The 18652-nt window shown below is 37.2% G+C and overlaps 1 protein-coding gene across 2 annotated transcripts in view; it reads right to left on the bottom strand.

Annotated features, from left to right (window-relative positions):
• Window positions 1-6172: 6172 nt before the first annotated feature.
• HS3ST5 (heparan sulfate-glucosamine 3-sulfotransferase 5) overlaps window positions 6173-18652 on the bottom strand; it is a 276493-nt gene continuing 264013 nt past the window's right edge. For both annotated transcript variants that reach the window (XM_079148058.1, XM_079148059.1), the window contains exons 4-5: window positions 10803-10941; window positions 6173-7302 (exon numbers count right to left, since the gene is read on the bottom strand). In XM_079148058.1, coding sequence (XP_079004184.1) covers window positions 6369-7302; window positions 10803-10909 — 1041 coding nt within the window. In that variant the 5' untranslated portion in view covers window positions 10910-10941 and the 3' untranslated portion in view covers window positions 6173-6368. The remainder of the gene's footprint in view (window positions 7303-10802; window positions 10942-18652) is intronic.

Genomic DNA, 18652 nt, shown 5'->3' with positions numbered 1-18652 from the left:
AAGAAAATGGATGCCAGCTGAGAATTTTATATCTACCAAAATTAAGCTTCAGATTTGAAGATGAAATAAAAACCTCCCATGATAAACAAAAGTTTAAAGAACTCACAATTAGAAAGCCTGCACTACAGAACATTGTCAGCAAAACAGTCCGTGAGGAGGAAATGAAAAAAAAAAAAAAAAAAATGAAAACCAGCAAAGGGAAGAACTACTAAAGGAAAATCAATCAAAGAAGAAACTAAGTCAAATTAAAAACCCAAAATATGCCAAAATGACCAGAAATACAAATCATATCTTAATAATAACCCTGAATGTTAATGACCTAAACTCATCAATCAAAAAACATAGACTGGCAGACTGGATTAAAAAAAGATCAACAATACAACAATACGTTGTCTTCAAAAGACTCACTGCAAAGAAAAAGACATCCACAGACTGAAGGTGAAAGGTTGGGAAAAATTATATCACTCACATGGACTGTGTAAACAAGCAGGGGTTTCCATCCTCATATCAGACAAAGTGAATTTCAAACCAAAGTTAGTCAGAAGGGATAAAGAAGGACATTTCATACTGCTTAAGGGAATCATACACCAACAAGAAACAACAATCATAAATATATATGCCCCAAACAACATAGCATCTACATACATCAAACAAATCCTTCTCAATTTCAAGAATCAAATAGACAACAACACAATAATACTGGGTGACTTTAATGCACCTCTCTCACCAAGGATAGATCTTCCATACAAAAACTAAACAAAGAAACTATAGAATTAAATAATACAATGATTTAGACTTAATGGACATATACAGAGTATTCCATCCATCATCAACCAAATACACTTTCTTCTCAGCAGCACATGGATCCTTCCCTAAAATAAACCATATGTTACACCACAAAGCAACTCTCAGCAAATACAAAAAATAGAAAATCTACCCTGCATTCTATCAGATCATAACAGAATGAAACTAGAAATCAATGACAAAATAAAAAATAGAAGCTACTCCAACACCTGGAGACTAAATAGCAAGCTGTTAAATGATAAATGGATAAAAGAAGAAATCAAGGAAGAAATAAAATACTTAGAGGTAAATGAGAATACTGATACAACATATCAAAATCTCTGGGACGATATGAAGGCAGTGTTAAGAGAAAAGTTCATTGCAATGAGCTCATACATTGAAACGATAAAAAGTCAGCAAATAAATGACCTAACATTACATCTCAAAGTCCCAAGAAAAGAAGAACAAATCAACATCAAAAGGAGCAGAAGACAGAAATAATTAAAATCAGAGCTGAAATCCTTGAAATTGAAACAAAAGAAACAACTGAAAAAACTGACAAAAGTTGGATCTTTGAAAAAATAAATAAAACTGATAAACCCTTAGTCACACTAACAGAGAGAAAGAGAGAGAAAACTCAAATTATTAAAATAAGTGATGAAGAGGGAAATATCATGATGGACACTACTGAAATACAGAAGATAATTAGAAACTATTCTTGAAAATTTATACTCAAATAAAATAGAAAAACTCAAAGACATCAACAAATTTCTAGACATATGACCTACCCAAACAGAAGCAGGAGGACATACGCAATTTAAACAGATCCATTTCAAGCAATGAAATAGAAGATGCCATCAAAAGCCTACCAACCAAGAAAAGCTCAGGACCAGAGGGATTCTCAGCAGAGTTCTACAACACCTTCAAAGAAAAATTAACACCAATCCTTCTCAAATTAGTCCATGAAATAGAAAAGGAGGGAACCCTTCCAAATTCCTTCTATGAGGCTAATATCACCCTGATACCAAAACCAGACAAAGATACATCAAGGAAAGAAAACTTCAGACCAACATTCCTGATGAGCATAGATACAAAAATTCTCAAAAATATTCTGGCAAATCACATACAAAAACATTAAAAAGATAGTGCAGCATGATCAAGTGGGTTCATCCCAGGGATGCAAGATTGGTTTAATATACAGAAATAAATAAATGCAATACATCAATAGACAATAATCATCTGATTATCTCGATGTACATAGAGAAAGCATTTGACAAAATACAGCATCTCTTCATGTTCAAAACAATAGAAAAACTAGGGATAGTAGGAACATACCTTGACATTGTAAAAGCTAAGCCCAAGGCCAGCATTATTCTAAAAGGAGAAAATTGAGAACATGCCCTGTAAAAACTGGAACAAGACAGGGATGCCCTCTTTCACCACTTCTATTCAACATTGTCCTTGAAATTCTAGTCAGAGCAATCATACTGACGAAAGAAATTAAATGAATATGTATAGGAAAAGAAGAACTATCACTGCCGACAACATGATTGTATACTTAGAAGATCAAAAAATTCCCCCAGAAAACTTCTAGAATTCATAAATGAATTCAGAAAAGTAGCAGGATATAAAATTAATACCCATCAATCAAATGCATTTCTATACATAAGTGATGAATCCACTACAAGAGAAATTAGGAAAACTACCCCATTTACAATAGCCTCAAAAAAAATTACTTGGGAATCAATCTAACAAAAGAGGTGAAAGACTTCTACAAAGAAAACTACAGAAGACTGAAAAAGAAATTGAAGAACTTAGCAGATGGAAAGATCTCCCATGTTCTTGGATAAGAGGAATTAATATTGTCAAAATGGTCATACTACCAAAAGTGTCATACAGATTCAATGCAATTCCTATTAAAATCCCAATGACATTCTTCATGGAACTAGAAAAAACAATCATGAAATTCATCTGGAAAAATAAGAGACCCAGAATAGCCAAGGCAACCCCTAGCAAGAAGAGTGAAGCAGGAGGCATCACAATACCAGACCTTAAACTATATTATACTGCAATAGTAACAAAAATGGCATGGTATTGGCAACAAAAAAGACATGTAGACCAATGGTACAGAATAGAAGACACAGAGACAAATCCACATAAATACGGTTATCTCATACTAGACAAGGGCACCAACAACATACACTGGAGAAAAGATAGTCTATTTAACAAATGGTTCTGGGAAAACTGGAAATCCATATGTAACAAAGTGAAATTAAACCTCTATCTCTCACACTGCACAAAAATCAACTCAAAGTGGATCAAAAACTTAGGCACTAGAACACTAATAGAAGAAAAAGTAGGCCCAAATCTTCATCATGTCAGCTTAGGATCTGAATTCCTTAATAAGACCCCTAAAGCATAAGAAGTAAAATTAGGAATCAATAAATAGGATGGATACAAACTAAAAAGCTTCTTCTCAGCAAAGGAAATAATGAATGACATAGGGAGTCTATAGAATGGGAAAATATCTTTACCATACCCACCTCAGATAATGCACTAATCTCCAGGATACATAAAGAACTCAAAAAGCTTAACACCCAGAAAACAAATAATTCAATCAATAAATGAGCTAAGGGACTGAGCAGACACTTCACAGAAGATATACAATTGATCAACAAACATATGAAAAATGTTCAACATCTCTAGTAATGAGAAAAATGCAAATCAAAACTACTCTAAGATTTCATCTCACTTCAGTTAGAATGGTAGTCATCAAGAACACAAGCAATAAGTGTTGGTGAGAATGTGGGGAAAAAGATACACTCATACAGTGCTGGTGGGACTGCATATTGGGGCAACCACTGTGGAAAGCATTGTGGAGATTCCTAAGAAAACTTGGAATGGAACCACCATTTGTCCCAGCTATCCCACTCCTCGGTTTACATCCAAAGAACTTAAAATCAGCATACTACAGTGACACAGCCACATCAATGTTCATAACATCTCAAGTCACAATAGCTAAACTATGGAACCAACTTAGATGCCCTTCAAAAGATGAATGGATAAAGAAAACTGTGATATATATACACAATGTTATATTACTCAACCTTAAAGAACAATGAAATTATGGCATTCGCAGGTAAATGGACGAAACTAGAGAATATCATGCTAAGTGAAACAAGCCAATCCCAAAAAACCAAAGGCCAAATGTTTTCTCTGATAGGCAGATGCTGATCCATGGTGGGGGGTGGGTAGGGAGGAATGAAGGAATTTTGGATTAAGCAGAGGGGAGTGAGGGGAGGAGTGGGACAGTGGGGATGGGAGGAACAGTTAGAATGAGACAAACATTATCACCGTGTATTCATGTGTGATTACACTACTGGTATGACTCAATTATGTTCCATTTATGTACAATGTGTGTGTCAAAATGCATTCTATTGTCATGTATAACCGATTAAAACAAGTAAAAAAATTTAAAAATATGACTGAAAGGTTTCAGTTCATTAACTTGTCTGAATTTTTGAAGCATCAGTATACTTTAGGCCATACTTTGACAGTCATGGGTAGAAAACTGTGTGAGCTGTGCAGAGCTCTAGGAATATTTTTATGAAATTAATGACAGGACTGTGTTTATGTCATGAAATGTAGTATACAAAGAGTACTCTGATGGTTATCTGAGAGATGAGGGAAATGAGCAACCAGGCTCCTGTAGATGTTATTCCTGACTTAGGAAAAAAGTGACTGATCCTTAGACCTGAGGCTTCCCCTCTGGAGTCACTAGAGTGAATGAGCAGCTACCTGTTGGTGTCATGCCTGTATCATGCTGAGAGAAGTGCGTCACTACTAACTCAAATAGAAGAGGTGATTACCAAGGCTAGAGCTTGAGAACCAATATACATTGACACTGGAGGGGAAAGGGCTATTTATTTAGAAAAATCCACCATCAAATCACTGGACAGGATAAACAACTTATAGAGAAAATCAACACTTCTTACAATAAAGGGGGATCCATTGTGATTGCTGATTTCTCTAGGCACTCTCAGTGATTTTGAACAAAGCTCTCCCAGATGTCTTCCACAGGATAAGTAACGATGATTGTGAGAAAACGATCCCTTTGTTGTGACTGTTACACCTCTCTCCACATTTCTCCGAATTATATCTAAGCATGATATAGTGCATCTGATGTTAGGGAGACACCTAATTTAGCATTAATTTCTCTGGGTGGAAATAGGAGCCATATGTTTATGTTTGTCATAGCGACACGAGGCCATTTGATCATTTCTGAGCAGACTGATCTATTTTCATCTCAAAGAGAATTCTGAGAACTCGTATTCATTTTTGAAGTACCAGCAGCTTTTCAGTACAGAGGCCGCACAAGTTTTCTAATCTTATTTTATTTAATTTATCTACTGTTTTGACTTTGATTTGAGGCTCAGGTAAAATTGTGATTCTTCTATGCCTCAAATCTGTTAACATATTCCTCCTCTCTCTCTGGCACAGCAGCAACTGCAAGTAGATTAACTGTTACAAAGTTGTAGCACAGCAATGTTAGGGTTTTTTGAAGTGGCTATTATTACTTGATTTTCAGACTGTTGAGATTTTTAAAAATATATACTCAACCTCATTGTATTGGTAAATACATTTTCACAAGGGTATAGAAATCCAATGGAGAAGCATCCTTTCCAAGTGCCCTCAGACGCACATAAACAGCTTCCATTCTGGAAGCCAGCAGGGGCACATAAAACAAAATGAATTTTAAAAAATTTGCACATAGAGTAATTTTAATCCATTCCATTTTTAAATACCACAATAAATTTAATTTTCACAATAAATTAAATAGCCATATTCCAGTTTACAAAATAGAATTACTTAGTGTGAAATCGGTATTTACAACATTATACACTATATACATGACATTTCTCTTTCTTGACATACAACATGGAAGTAAAAGGACTTGACTTTCCAATGTGTGATTGACATGCTACAAGTGACACCATGGCCCATAGGAGAAAACAATAGTGCAAAATCACCACAAGAACTTTGGAACAATGTCAATTTTATGAGATAAGACATTATTTTAAATGATAAGAAAATAGCTTTTTTTTTTTTTTTTTTTGTTTCATGGCACCAATTCAGCATCTGAATAAAGAGCCAGCTTTCCCTTAGGACAAAAAAATTCATAACTGAATCCTCTACTTCCTGAAGTTTCACAGCCATTGGTACATTTTCACACATTCATCTTTTGGCTTCATATATGAAAATGGCGGGTGACAAATTCTGAATCAAAGAAAGACTTAACTCTTTGACAATAGCTGAAGTCACTTTTTCCCCTACCATCACCTCTTCTTTTTTGTAAATAGCTTAAAAGATTCAACTTTGCAGACTGCAATTTATTTGTTTATTTATTTTTTTGTAAATTTTCAGTAGAAAAAAAACTGATATCATATTTGGTCACACACTGCATTATGTACAAGTTTACATGGAAAAATGACGTGGATAGCTGTGTCTAAGAAAAGTGCATATTTTAATCTAGAGGAGACATTGTGTGTCCCCAGGCACAACACACAGTGTTGTATGGTATTATTTTAGGGCCAGTTCAATGTCCTCCCAGTGATCTGGTAAAATTTTTGATTAAAAGGGTGAAAGAATTTGCGCAATTTGGTAATGACAGAGGGGTCCACCTCTGGATGAATGCGCCCCTTGCTGCCCGCCAGGCACTTATTAAAGATAATGTTAAATCGCAAGCAGTAAAACCCTCTGGTAGCATTGAAATACAAATTGTATTGACTTATCCTTGGAGGAAGATTTAGGAATTTCTCCACGAGCTGAAGTTCTGGCAGAGGTTCAGTGATGAGGCGGTCTCCATCCACAATATGAAATTGCTCAATTGGAAAGTATTTCAACCACCTTTCCAGATGTTTGGTGTAGATGCTTGTTCTTACTGCCTTGTATTTTGTGTTCACTTCACAGGTATTAGGGTCTATGGCCAGCTTCTCAAACTTGTAATATGTTTTGTTCTTCCTCTCCTTCCCTTCTAGCACCTGAGTGTAATCAGAAATAGCTCTTGTGGTTGGCTCCCTGACAATAATCAACAACTTGATGGATGAGTTCATTTTGTAAATCCTTTCCGGAACCTCCTCAGTGATAAAGTATGCTGGGCTCTTTTCAATTGTGATTTGCTGAGGGTAGGAAAAAGGCATCTTTTTCCTATACCACTCAATGCCCTTGGCATAGTTCTCATCATTGTCAAAAAAGTGGATTTCTTGAGAGGCTTTGACTACTGCTGGATGGAGGTTCAGCATCTCTAGCAGGGCCCTTGTGCCCCCTTTCCTCACCCCTATGATAATGGCCTTGGGGAGCTGCTGGACCAGGTCATGGAGGCGAACCTGCTCCTTGGAAGCGTTGCCCTTCCGGAACTCATGCAGCAGGCCACGCTTAAACTGCAGGGCGCGGAGTGGGAATTCAGCCTGGTTGCGGGCTCCACCAAATCGGCCTTCAATGGGGCAAATAGGTTGTAGCCTGCAAGCAACAGAGATACATCATAAGAAGCTCATTGCAACTAACTTCTCATTTTTCTGCTTCCCTAGTCAGACTAAGACTTTCAAGGCATAAATAAAATAACTGGTTCCTAGCCTGCTGCAATCCATAATGAACATATGTTTGGAAATTTTTATTTTAAATAACCCTGTATTAAATGGAGCACACATAATTGATGGGATTTTTTTATTAGTGCTCCTTAAAATTTTTATTCACCAAGCACTTAATTGACTACAGCTTGTACTTGTTCTCATAGTACAGGACAGATAAGTGACACCAGCCATACTAATAGCTTTTCAACAGTTCACCAGTTAAAAATCATTTAGAAAATGTGAAAGGGAGAAGATTATAATCTTCAGCTGGGAGGCTGAAGGGCAGAGAGGAGGCCGTTTCTTTCTGGTTCCATGTGGTTTTATTTTTCTTGCAGCTCAGCTACAATTACATGGCTCTTAAAAATCTTTGAGATACTATCTGAAAAGAGGTCCCAATCTCTACCCTTGGCTGTCTGCAACATCAACCTGCAAAATTCCAGTCTTGGTACATGCTGAGCTTTTCAATCTATGAGAATTTCTGCCCTTGGCCTTGGTGATAGCCAGTAGGGTACTATATTTCTTCTGCCTCTCTTTCTCTTTCTATTTAAAGAGGTCAGGATTAGGTTTTCACTTTGCTGAATGTGGGAACAAACCCAATTACCATCAGCGAGTGCTGTATATCATCTACCACAACTGTGACCAGAAATCAACCAGACCTTGATGGGGCCAGAAACCTCAGATCTTCATTGCCAAGTACATTTAAGTCAGGGACTGGAGTTTACAGGGAAGGAATGTAGTGGACAGAGCCAGAAAGGAGGATTTCCACTTCAATATTACCCTGAATTATGAATAACCACCTCTATTTTTCTCAGAAAGATGTGGCTACAGACACAATAATATTAGACAGGAGTGACTTTTAATTTGGCATGGTCAAAATATATAGTGAGCAAATTGACTTTCCTTGTACATACAGACTAAAACTTAACTGAAATTCATTATAATTTCCTAGGTTGATTGGGGAAGGAATTTTAGCCTTCTTGGGCAAAGGGTATATACTGGTTAAGATGACTGTCAAACCAGTGCCTCCAACTGAAAGCTTTTGGTTATCCCAGTAATCTACATTTCATCTCTCCCTCTCTGACAATGAGATGTCACTTGCTTTTCCCAAAAGATACTGTTGCATCTCAGAGTCATGCCAGCTTGCTCTGTGGAACTGAGGGGAATGGTTTTGGTGTGTGCTCTAATAGTTTTCTATCATAACACCTAAGGAAAAATATTAACATATATTACTTTTTCACAGTATTTGTTTGTTATGCTCTTTAAAACAATTCATGCTTATTGAAAGCATGAAAATGAAGAAAACTATTAGAAAAAGAGGATTTACCACAGTTAATGCTTTACAGAAGCATGAATTATATTTTTATAAATTTGTTAATGGGATTAATACACTAGGGTTTTAATGGAATAAATAAAATTATTAACAGATACATAGATATATTTTTAATTGTGACATCGATTGAGATAGATATAATAATTTCATCTTTCAGTTCTTCTTGGGTTCTGGTTGAGAATTAAGCCTTAATTCACTAATATATCCATTGGTGGACTTCTCTCCTGAGCATTTAGAATGATGCTTTCCTTGGGAGAACTGAGGAAATAGTCATTCTGTCTTTTTTTTGTAGGATTTAATTATCTCACAGAAACCCAGTTAAGAGACTGGTATAGGTATCTTGCCCTGATTGAACTACAATAAAATTTTCCTACCTGTAGAAAGGGCCATTTTCCTTCTTTACTTCCTTTCTCTTTCTACTTTCTTCCCTTAGACATCATACTCTGCAGAACAATTGCTTTTAGGACTCCCCAACTCAAGAGAGTACATAAAGATAGGAGAACATATCATATTTTTTTCCACTTCTTGAAGAGCAGATTCTGATCATGGGTTCTGACCACAAAAGATAGAATTTTAAGACTGGAAGGAACAGTAAGCAGTCATCTGAGCTCCTTTCCAGATAGTAGGGTCTTCAGTTACTAAAGCAGAAACCTAAGTAAGCTGTGTCAATTTCAGACACAATTTGTTCAAACTCTCAAGTGAGGAGTTTTGAGAAAGCCCACTAAATCATCCAATTCCTTATAAAAGCTATCCATTAGAGACTAAAGAACAGGTTAAAAATGAAAAGAATCATCAACTTAATAATGAATGTTTTAGTGATCTGTTACTCAATAAAAAATAAATTATTGGAGGTTAATTAAAGGTGTTGGGAAGAATTTGATATAAAAGTTCCATTATGGACATGGAAAATGGTACCACCTCAAGGATTTTCACTAATACCAAGTGCTACTTTCGAAAACTACCTAAATTGCTGATCTTAAGTGATAAACTCTCAATCACACTTTTCTTATAGGTGATGACTACTGAGTAAAAAGTTTACTCAGAAATTTTGAATGGAAAAGCATCAAAGGGATGCATTTTTGTGAGTCAAAAATAATACTAGCTGAAGAGAGACAAGGTCCACCAAATGATCAAATGATAAGATCTATTGATAAGCTTAAATTTTGGAAATAGAACTCAAAAGAAGATATTTTCATTTTTAAGTGTGGCTGCATTTGTAATGGGAATTGAACTCAGAAAGTACTTCTGTCTTCCCAGTACAAGAATTAATTTTAAAGGGCAAAGAAAGAAGATTCACATTTCAGAAATTAACTCCTCTGTATACTGCCAATCATACTTGATGTAGACCTGTCCAGAAGCATTTCATGTTTAGTCAGTTGATATTCTGGGACTTCTGCAGGTCCAGAACCTCTTAACTGTTGGCCTATTTAGAGCCAAACACTAGCTGGGTAATTTCCTCTCCATGGATTTTCCATTGCCTTCTGGGCAATTACTCTGAGTGACAGCCTCCTTGTCTGGTATGTTCAGCTCCTGAAAACCAGAGCTAATTAACATAGTTAAAAATCCATGCCTGCAGCCATCTTTCCAGGGCAATGGATTGCAAACTTGATGAGATCCTTTACAGGCGCATACATAATTTTAATGCTCCTGATAACACATTAATTGTCCACTCATAAATTTCAAAATGAAGAGGCATAACTATATCATCACTGTTTGCTATAACTAGGGGTCAACACCAGAAGCACATAGACCACAGTGTGCTCTAGTAAATGACATTTTTTTTTTTTTTTTTACTGTCCACAGCTTTATCCCTTCTCTGAAAACAAGTGTCAATGCATACTGAATACAAATGGATTTTGACAGAATAGCCTGGTTTGAGCAAGTTGGATCTCCTTCTTCTCAAGTCTTAATAAATCAAAATCAATGCTGCAGAAAAAAACATTTTTCTTGGGAATTTTAGGGAGAGAAACTAATGGAGAAACTTAAAGTTATATCTAAGGAAGTTTAAATTAAAAGGCACTTGAAGTCATATGGGCATATATATATGTTTAATCACCCACCTATCCAAGCTCCCAACTCTGGCAACTAGATACAGGAGACTCCCAACAGCAAGGCTTCCCAGCACCAGGAGCTTCTGTCTCAGCCACGCCTGCTGTTTGAATAGCATGGCCCTCCATCAATCTTCAGGACTGCTGCAGCCTGAGAGAGGGGAGAGAAGGCACTCATTAGTGGTTGTCGCTTACAGGCTCTGTTGATTGTTACCAAGTCAACAGGGGACTAAGAGATGTTGTATGGAGAACAGAGCCTAAACGACCTTGTCAATTTTTGAGGTACAACAGGTATTTAGCCAAACTTAACTTTTTTTCTTTCTTTCTTTTTTTTTTTTTTTTTTTAACTTGTCTGGTGCTAAAAGATCATCTACTAGGTTTAGGAGGAAGATATTCATTAGATAGTGCCTGCTAGACAATTGTCAAAATAAAAGCATAGGTTTAAACATATAATGTGTATGTATCTAAATAATTCAAAGAATATTGAAAAAAATGAGCAACATGAAGTTTATCAATAATGGCAGATTCACCAGTTAAAATTCCAGTTCCATAATTTTGGGCATATCAAATGGTGTATTTCACTTACACATCTTTTGTTTTGTTTTAGTTGTGAATGGAGGAAGGGAGTGAAATCAATAGTGATTTCTTTACCTGCTGAGGTTATCAATGATAACTTTCAGGACCTTGCATGTTTGGAATAGTGGCTCTGAGGAACCTGCTGTTTCTCCTTATGTCCTCTGCCAGATCCCAGATTCTGAAAGCATGCTCCGACTCAAGGCCCCTGATATGTGAGCTCCCCTGGCCCTCAGTGAATTGGAACACTTTTGCTGTTATCAGTCTTGCTCTTACATCACAAAAAAGTTTGCCTAGAAGCTTTGTTCTCTTATATCTGAAATAAGGCCAATCGAAGAAAGGAGGGCTTTTCTTGTGCTGATATTAAACTTTAGGAAAAAATGCAAGCTCCCAATTCAGTCTTTTTTTATTAAAAATAAATCCAATCTCCTTTTCAAGATAAGGTTGTTTGCTTCTTATTGAAGCTCAAAATAGTAATCCAAGAAGAAGGAAGCTGAGACGTGGTTAGAAATTGTTTTGCTGCAATGGTATCTCCATGTTTGTTATGTGAAGATTTTCTCTGCAAAAGAACATAACCCCAATTCACAATAGTGAATGAATAAATGTGGGGGAAGAATATTATGGAAAGGATCAGAGAATATAGGCTTCCGGAGAATTTGTTATTGTTGTTGCTATTGTTGATTGTGAAATATAGTATCTGAACTGGAAATGAGACTGTAGGAGAGCATCCCAAGAAGGGGAGATAAGAGCAATGTTAATCCAACACAGTCAGAAAGTGTTTATGGAACATCCCCTATGAGCTGAATTCTGTATTGGTTGCTTCAGAGAATAATGGTAAACTAAACAGACATGGTTCTTGCCCCATGGGAATCTATAGTCTGATGAAAAGATAGACATGAAGCCAGAAAACCTATATAGGATTAATACATGACACATCACAATAAGTGCAAGCCAGTATGTTCTATATAGAGAATTAATATGTACACTTACAATTGCTATTAAAACAACAGAGAATAATTACACAACCAATGAGAAAGAGTAACTGTGAGTCTACTTCAGTTCTCCCTGAAGAAGTGACCCCTGGGCTCATACCTGGTGGAGAAGCAGGAGGCATGGGTAGGACACAGTGGATTTGGGGTAGTGGAACCATCATGCACAGAGAAACTGAAGAGGGACAACTTTTGCCTAATTTGAAAAGTAAAGGAAGGCAGCTGCATTTGTACACAGGATCAAGGGGGAAAGAGAAAAGGTGAAGAGCAAAAGCAAAGAGCAGGTAGTAAGGAGGTATTTGCAGAGGTCTGGGTGGGTCTGTCTTCAACTTAGCAGGGCTTTCCCTGTGTGAAGTAAAAGGGGGCAGAAAGAAGAGAGAAAGAGTGAGGTGTATTGAGGCTCATTATGTGGTAAGCACATTGTCCAGGTGGTATTTCAGGAAATTCTCAAAAACACCTGTGACGTAGAAAGTGTCATTCCATTTCGTAAATGGATAAAGTGAAGCTCACAATTTTCTCTCACTTATCTGTGGTCATACAACTGGCAGGTAAGGTGAAGGCAAAGTCAGAAACCTCTGGGCTGTGGTTCAGAGCTTCATGGAGAGAATCAGACTCCTCTCTCCTTGATGTCCAAGGTCCTCATTTAGGGCCACAGGTTTTTAACAGGGGACTCTGATCCTTGTTGAAATGCTGTAGTAAGAATGAAATAGGGTTCTACAGGTAACATTTCTCTACAGAGCTTTACTAGCTTTCCACACTAAAGGATTATGTGTCCTTTGTATCTTAGTGTGAATGAATTTTATATGCATTTACAGACAAATGGTATAAGAGAATAAAGCTCTTCCATGGCTGAGGAAGGCCTATTGCAAAATGGGGATGATGGAGGAAAAAAAAAGTAAAATGTGGTTGTCCTATGGCTTTGACAAGGGTCACCAGCATCATACAGAGAATCAAAGTGGAGACAAGTCATCTGGCTTCCTCAGCTATTCAAATGCAGGGCTCACACCCTCCTGTTTAAAATTGCACTATGCAATGCTTTATCCACTTCATTAGCTCATTGGTTCACCGGTCTATCTTAGTTAGAGCCCACCCAAACATCCAAGTTCCTCTATGAAGTATTCTCCAGCTGCTGCTCTGATCCTCCGTCCTGCCCACCTCCACTGAACTCTTGCTCCTGTCAACCAGCACCACAGATGTGTATGACATTGTTCAGAAGGGCTTGTACTTGTTGCTGCCTTCAGTGTGTGTTACTACCCCATCCTGGTAATGGGCTAAGCCTGCTGACTGATTCAGAAGTTTTAGAAAGCTAACCTAAGGGTACATAGCCCAGAATCATTCTGCCTTGCTGCGTAGGCCTGTGGTTCTCTATGGCAGGTTTTCATAACATCCTCAGAGATTCTGATTCAATGGGTCTACATTAATTTTGCATTTGTAATACCAGAAGAAAGTACATTTTTCTCTTTGGTGGACAATGCCAGTAAACTATTTCTCTTTTAATTTATTTTTGCCTTGTTCTGTCTGGAACTTGGTGCCTCCATTATTTCTCAAATTTGGATATATTCTCTGTGTAGGTCTGTGTCGGTGGATTAATTTTCCTAATGTGAGTTATTTTGTCCCTTGTTGGTTGTTCACTGGACCAAGTCCGATTCCTTTCCCTTGTGAGAAGAGACCCTTCCTTCCAAGGTCCCAGCATGGTAGTCAGCTTCTCTCCACCTTAGAATCAGTCACCCCGTATCTATTCCTGTCTGGCCACTCTCTTTACTACTCTTCATATGCCTTCAGTTTCATGTCCATGTGTTTGTCTGCTTCCTCTCTGATCTTGATGGTCTTTCCTGTTTCCTCCTTCAGTGCTCCCAGATCCTACTGACTCCTCCTAGGAAGGATGATTCTGGTGGATGTGGAATTTGAGGGAAAGCATGCCCAATATACTTCCGATTGGTAGGTAGAAATGGAAGGTCTGTCATGTAGATAATTTAAGGCCAAAGGACGGATCTGGGAATAAAATTTGGAAGAACATTGCAGTCTACAAATGGATGAGTAAAGTGAGGAAGTGACCTTGTGGTTGTACTCAGCAGGCAGAGTGAAGAAGAAAAGTGACAGTGTGAAGGCTGCTGAGATAATCCAAGATTTAGGGGACTATCACAGGACTGTCAGCCTCCTATTGCAAAGCTCGTGTCATCTATATACAGTAGGCTATTAAACCTGGCTAAATATGAGATTGTTACTTTTTCTATCGCCACTGAGAATTTTTAGACTCCAGTACCCCAATATTGCACTCCCCAATATTGCACTTATAGACTTTTTGATTAACTCAGTTATTCTGATAGAGATTTTGCTCTTTGGCATAAGCTACTACTATGAGTTCAGCTGCCCTAGCTAGAGATAACTTAAATATGCTCACTGGGGTTTTCTTTCTTTGGGAAACCTAATTTATCCAGCTTTTTATTCGTAGAGTCAGCCTAGCTCCTTCCATTGCCTCCTCTTATGCTATGTCTGGCTCATTCTCATTGCACCCTCCAAAGTACCTTTATGTCTACTGGGACACTGAGGAGAATTAAACAAATATGAGTAAGTCACCCATGGTGAAGTGCAAAGAACACTCTGCAAGGAGTCAAAAGAACTCATGTTACATTTTGGTTTAGTTTCATTATGGGAACCACCTGAATTTTGTTTTCCTCATCTGCGAAGTGACGATAACAGTGACTATCTCAGGGTTGTCATGACATGAACACTAAGTTACTGCAGGGTAGAACTTTGTGAATAACTGAGTACTTTACAAAAGTGAAGTGTAATCAATATCTTCAGGAGGCAGATGAATTAATTCACGCAATGCATTTTAAAGAGGAAAAGAATAAAGGAAATATAATTCTCATAAAAAATGTAATTGGATTGGGAAAAATATAAGTCCATTTTTAAGTATAAATAACTTTTAATGGTAACTCCTGTTAAACAGTAAAATACTAACACCATAATTTCTGTTCAAAGCAAGATGTCAGGCAGGTGCATGCATATGTGTGCATGCAGATACACAGAGGAAAATCTCTTGTTGAGCTGAAATCTCTTGGAACTTTTGAGAAATGAGGAGAACATGCTAGCAGTTTCTAATGAGGCTCTTTTAGGACAGAAAAGTGAAATCTCATTCTGTTTTGTAGAATCTCAAACTATATTCTAAGAAACAAGACCAGAGCAGCCTCTGAATAAACCTTCCTCAGAGAAACCAAAGATACTGGGTTAATTAAGATTCAGGATGCCTCTTTGGTTTTCTATATCATCATAAAGTACCTAAAAGCCTGCCAGAATGGAATCTCAAAAGTTGTAACTTCTCACTTTTGTTTTGGGAAGGTCAGAGAAAGAGAAGTCACATGGTTCAATCCTCAGGCACAGTGCAGTTAAATTGGTTAGAAGGTTAACTGCCTCTCCAACCCCAGAGTCCCTTCCCTTCAGCTGTGCTAACTTTAATGGATATTTTAATAATCTTTCATTAGAATAGTCATATGGGTAATAGGCAATTTATATAAAGTTTCTAAAAGTTTATAATTTATTTTTATATATAAAAAGGTTAAAGACCTACAGTGACATTTAAGCCCTCCCTCACCTCCAGTTCTCTGGTTTTTAATCTCCAGTGTTTTTCATGTTGTGTGCCAAGAACAGCACAATTACAGTTTCTCCAGACCAGTAAAGCCTTAACAGACATGGTATCTTAGCTGAAGAAAGCAGAGTATGTGGCCAGAAATGACAAGTTGTAGAGACATCTGGCCGTTTCTGTGAAAAACGCTAAGCAAACAAAATGATTCCCAAGCTGAAACAAAGAAATAAGGGGATTAAAAAATAATAATAAAGATGTTTAAGTGATGCTCAAAGGCTTTTAGACATGGTTACTGCAAGCCCCTGGTACCAGTAAAAACGGCAACAGGAACAATAGCTACAAAGTTCATTAAAAATATCTGAACTTGTACAGCAGAATTATTCTAAGAAAATCATAACCTTCTTTTGAGAATTAGCTCACTTATTCCAGATGACAGCCTTATGAGGTGGACAGAAACTACATTTGTCGGGTACTAGCATCCTTTCCTTCATATTTATTATTTGATGTAATACAACAGATTTGTATTATCTATTATATATTTTTTTTTTGATGGAAACTAAGGGAAAGAGGCATGAACATGTGGCTGGCAAATGCAGAGGAAGATTTAAATTCAGAACTATTTGACCCCAAAGGATATGGTTCCTTGATCCACCCCTGATCACAGTGATATTCGTAGAGCTTTGGATTCTCACCTGAGAGACTCTTAATAAACACTTGTTCACTGATTGATAAGAGCAGACAAAACCCACTTAACTCCACCCAAATAACCTGTCATTGAACTTTAAGGTAGAGAATGGGGAGGTGAAAAAAAATAAAAGAGGAAAAAGCGTTTTTTCATGCTCTCCTCTGCATTCATGGAAGAGCAGGCAAAAGGAACAATTTGAGTGGTTTCAGTCTAATAAAAGGGGTGGGGGAATAGGAAAAATATTAAAAAGTAAAGGTAATAATAACCACGAAAGGTAATAGTTTCATAGTTGACAAAGTGATTTTCATATTCACTATACCATTTAATGTTAAAACTGATCAGAACTATGAGAACCTCATTTGTTCTACCCATAGTTCAAGAACTGACTTTCCATTTAAAAAATTTTATACATGATCAAAATAACACTGATTTTGACTGTCACCTCTCGCTCACTTAAGTTCTTATGAGCAGATCTCCATAAGATCTTTGTTAAATCTGTATATTGCCTTTCCATTATCACTCCATCCCCATCGGCCCTTTCCTACAACTCTTCCCCTCAGTATCTCAGTAAATGATTCCCCATCTGCCATTCTACTTACCCTGTCCAGGAACCTTGGACTTCATCATCCTTGGCTACACTTCCCCTCATCCCCAACCCTATGTCTAGTCAGCCCGTGAGACTCCACCCCCAAGGTTCTGTTAGAATTCACCCATTTCTCTGCACTGTCATTTGTGACTATCTAGTTGCAGATGATTGTTTCTCTTAATGTTTATTGGCTTCTAAGTGGTTTCTCAATTATTAGTTTTGTTCAAGTCTTAATTCATTCTTTATTACAATACTATAGTGTCATTTTCAAATGAAAATTTGATCATAATTCCTCCAGGTTTAATACCCTTTAATGAATCACTTTCAGTCACATGGTTTTAAAATACCAATTGTCCCTTTCCATTGCCATTACACATACCCCTTCAATATCTACATATATAAACTTCAGTATGCAAAACCATTTGTAATTCTTTTGAATTGCTATGGTCAGTTTTGCTTCAAGGTTTTACTTCATAAGAATTCTGTAGTATAAAAATACTAACTCTGTACCTTATTTATCAGGTCTTTAAAATGGGACTGACAGCCTGCTCCATAGTGCTGCAAAGAGGAATAAATGAACATGTACTGTTTGGCACATAATAATGTTCAGTAAATATTATTGTTATCATTCAGATAAGAGGTGTCCCCCAAAATCTCATGTGTGAGCCAATGTAAGAAAGTTGAGAGATGAAATGATTGAATTATGATAGTCTTAACATAATCAGTGCATTAATACACTGATATTAACTGGATGGTAACTGCAGGTACATAGGGTGTATCTGGAAGAAGTAGATCACTGGGGGCATGACTTTGGGGTTTATATTTTATCCCCAGTGAGAAGCACTCCTCTTTTTTTCTGTTCCCATGTCTTGAGCTGTTTTGCTCTGCCATGCCCTTCTGCCCTGATGTTCTGCCTTCCCTTGGACTCAGAGCTGTGGTGTCAATTGTTTATGGACTAAGACCTCTGAAACCATGAGCCAAAATAAACTTTTCCTCCTCTACATTGTACTTGTTAGGTCTTTTCATCATAGTGACACAAAGCTGACTAAAACAGAAATTGATACCAGAAGGGGGTCATTGCTAGGACTAACCTAACCATGTGGTTCAGAAGTTTTTGGAGTTTTTGGAATTTGGGCAAGAAATTTTATAAAGTTTAGAGATGAAAGTTGGAAAAGCTTTACAATGGTGTAAGCAGAGCTTAATGGGCAATTCTGGTGGGAGCTCAGAAGACCAGAATGCCAATAGGACTATGGACAGTAAGACTGGGCTCATGATATTTCAGAGGAGAAGGACTCTATTGGAAATTTAACTAGAAGCCATCCATGTTATGTTCTGGCAAAGAAGTTGTCCATGTTTTGCCCATGTCCTGAGACTTTTTGGTGGGAGTGAATTTAAAGGTGATGGATTAATTAATCTGGTGGAGGAAATTTCAAAGCAGCACAA

This window comes from Sciurus vulgaris (genome assembly GCF_902686455.1).
Source record: "Sciurus vulgaris genome assembly, chromosome: 7".
NCBI lineage: Eukaryota > Metazoa > Chordata > Mammalia > Rodentia > Sciuridae > Sciurus > Sciurus vulgaris.
This window is presented reverse-complemented; position numbering and strand designations above follow the sequence as displayed.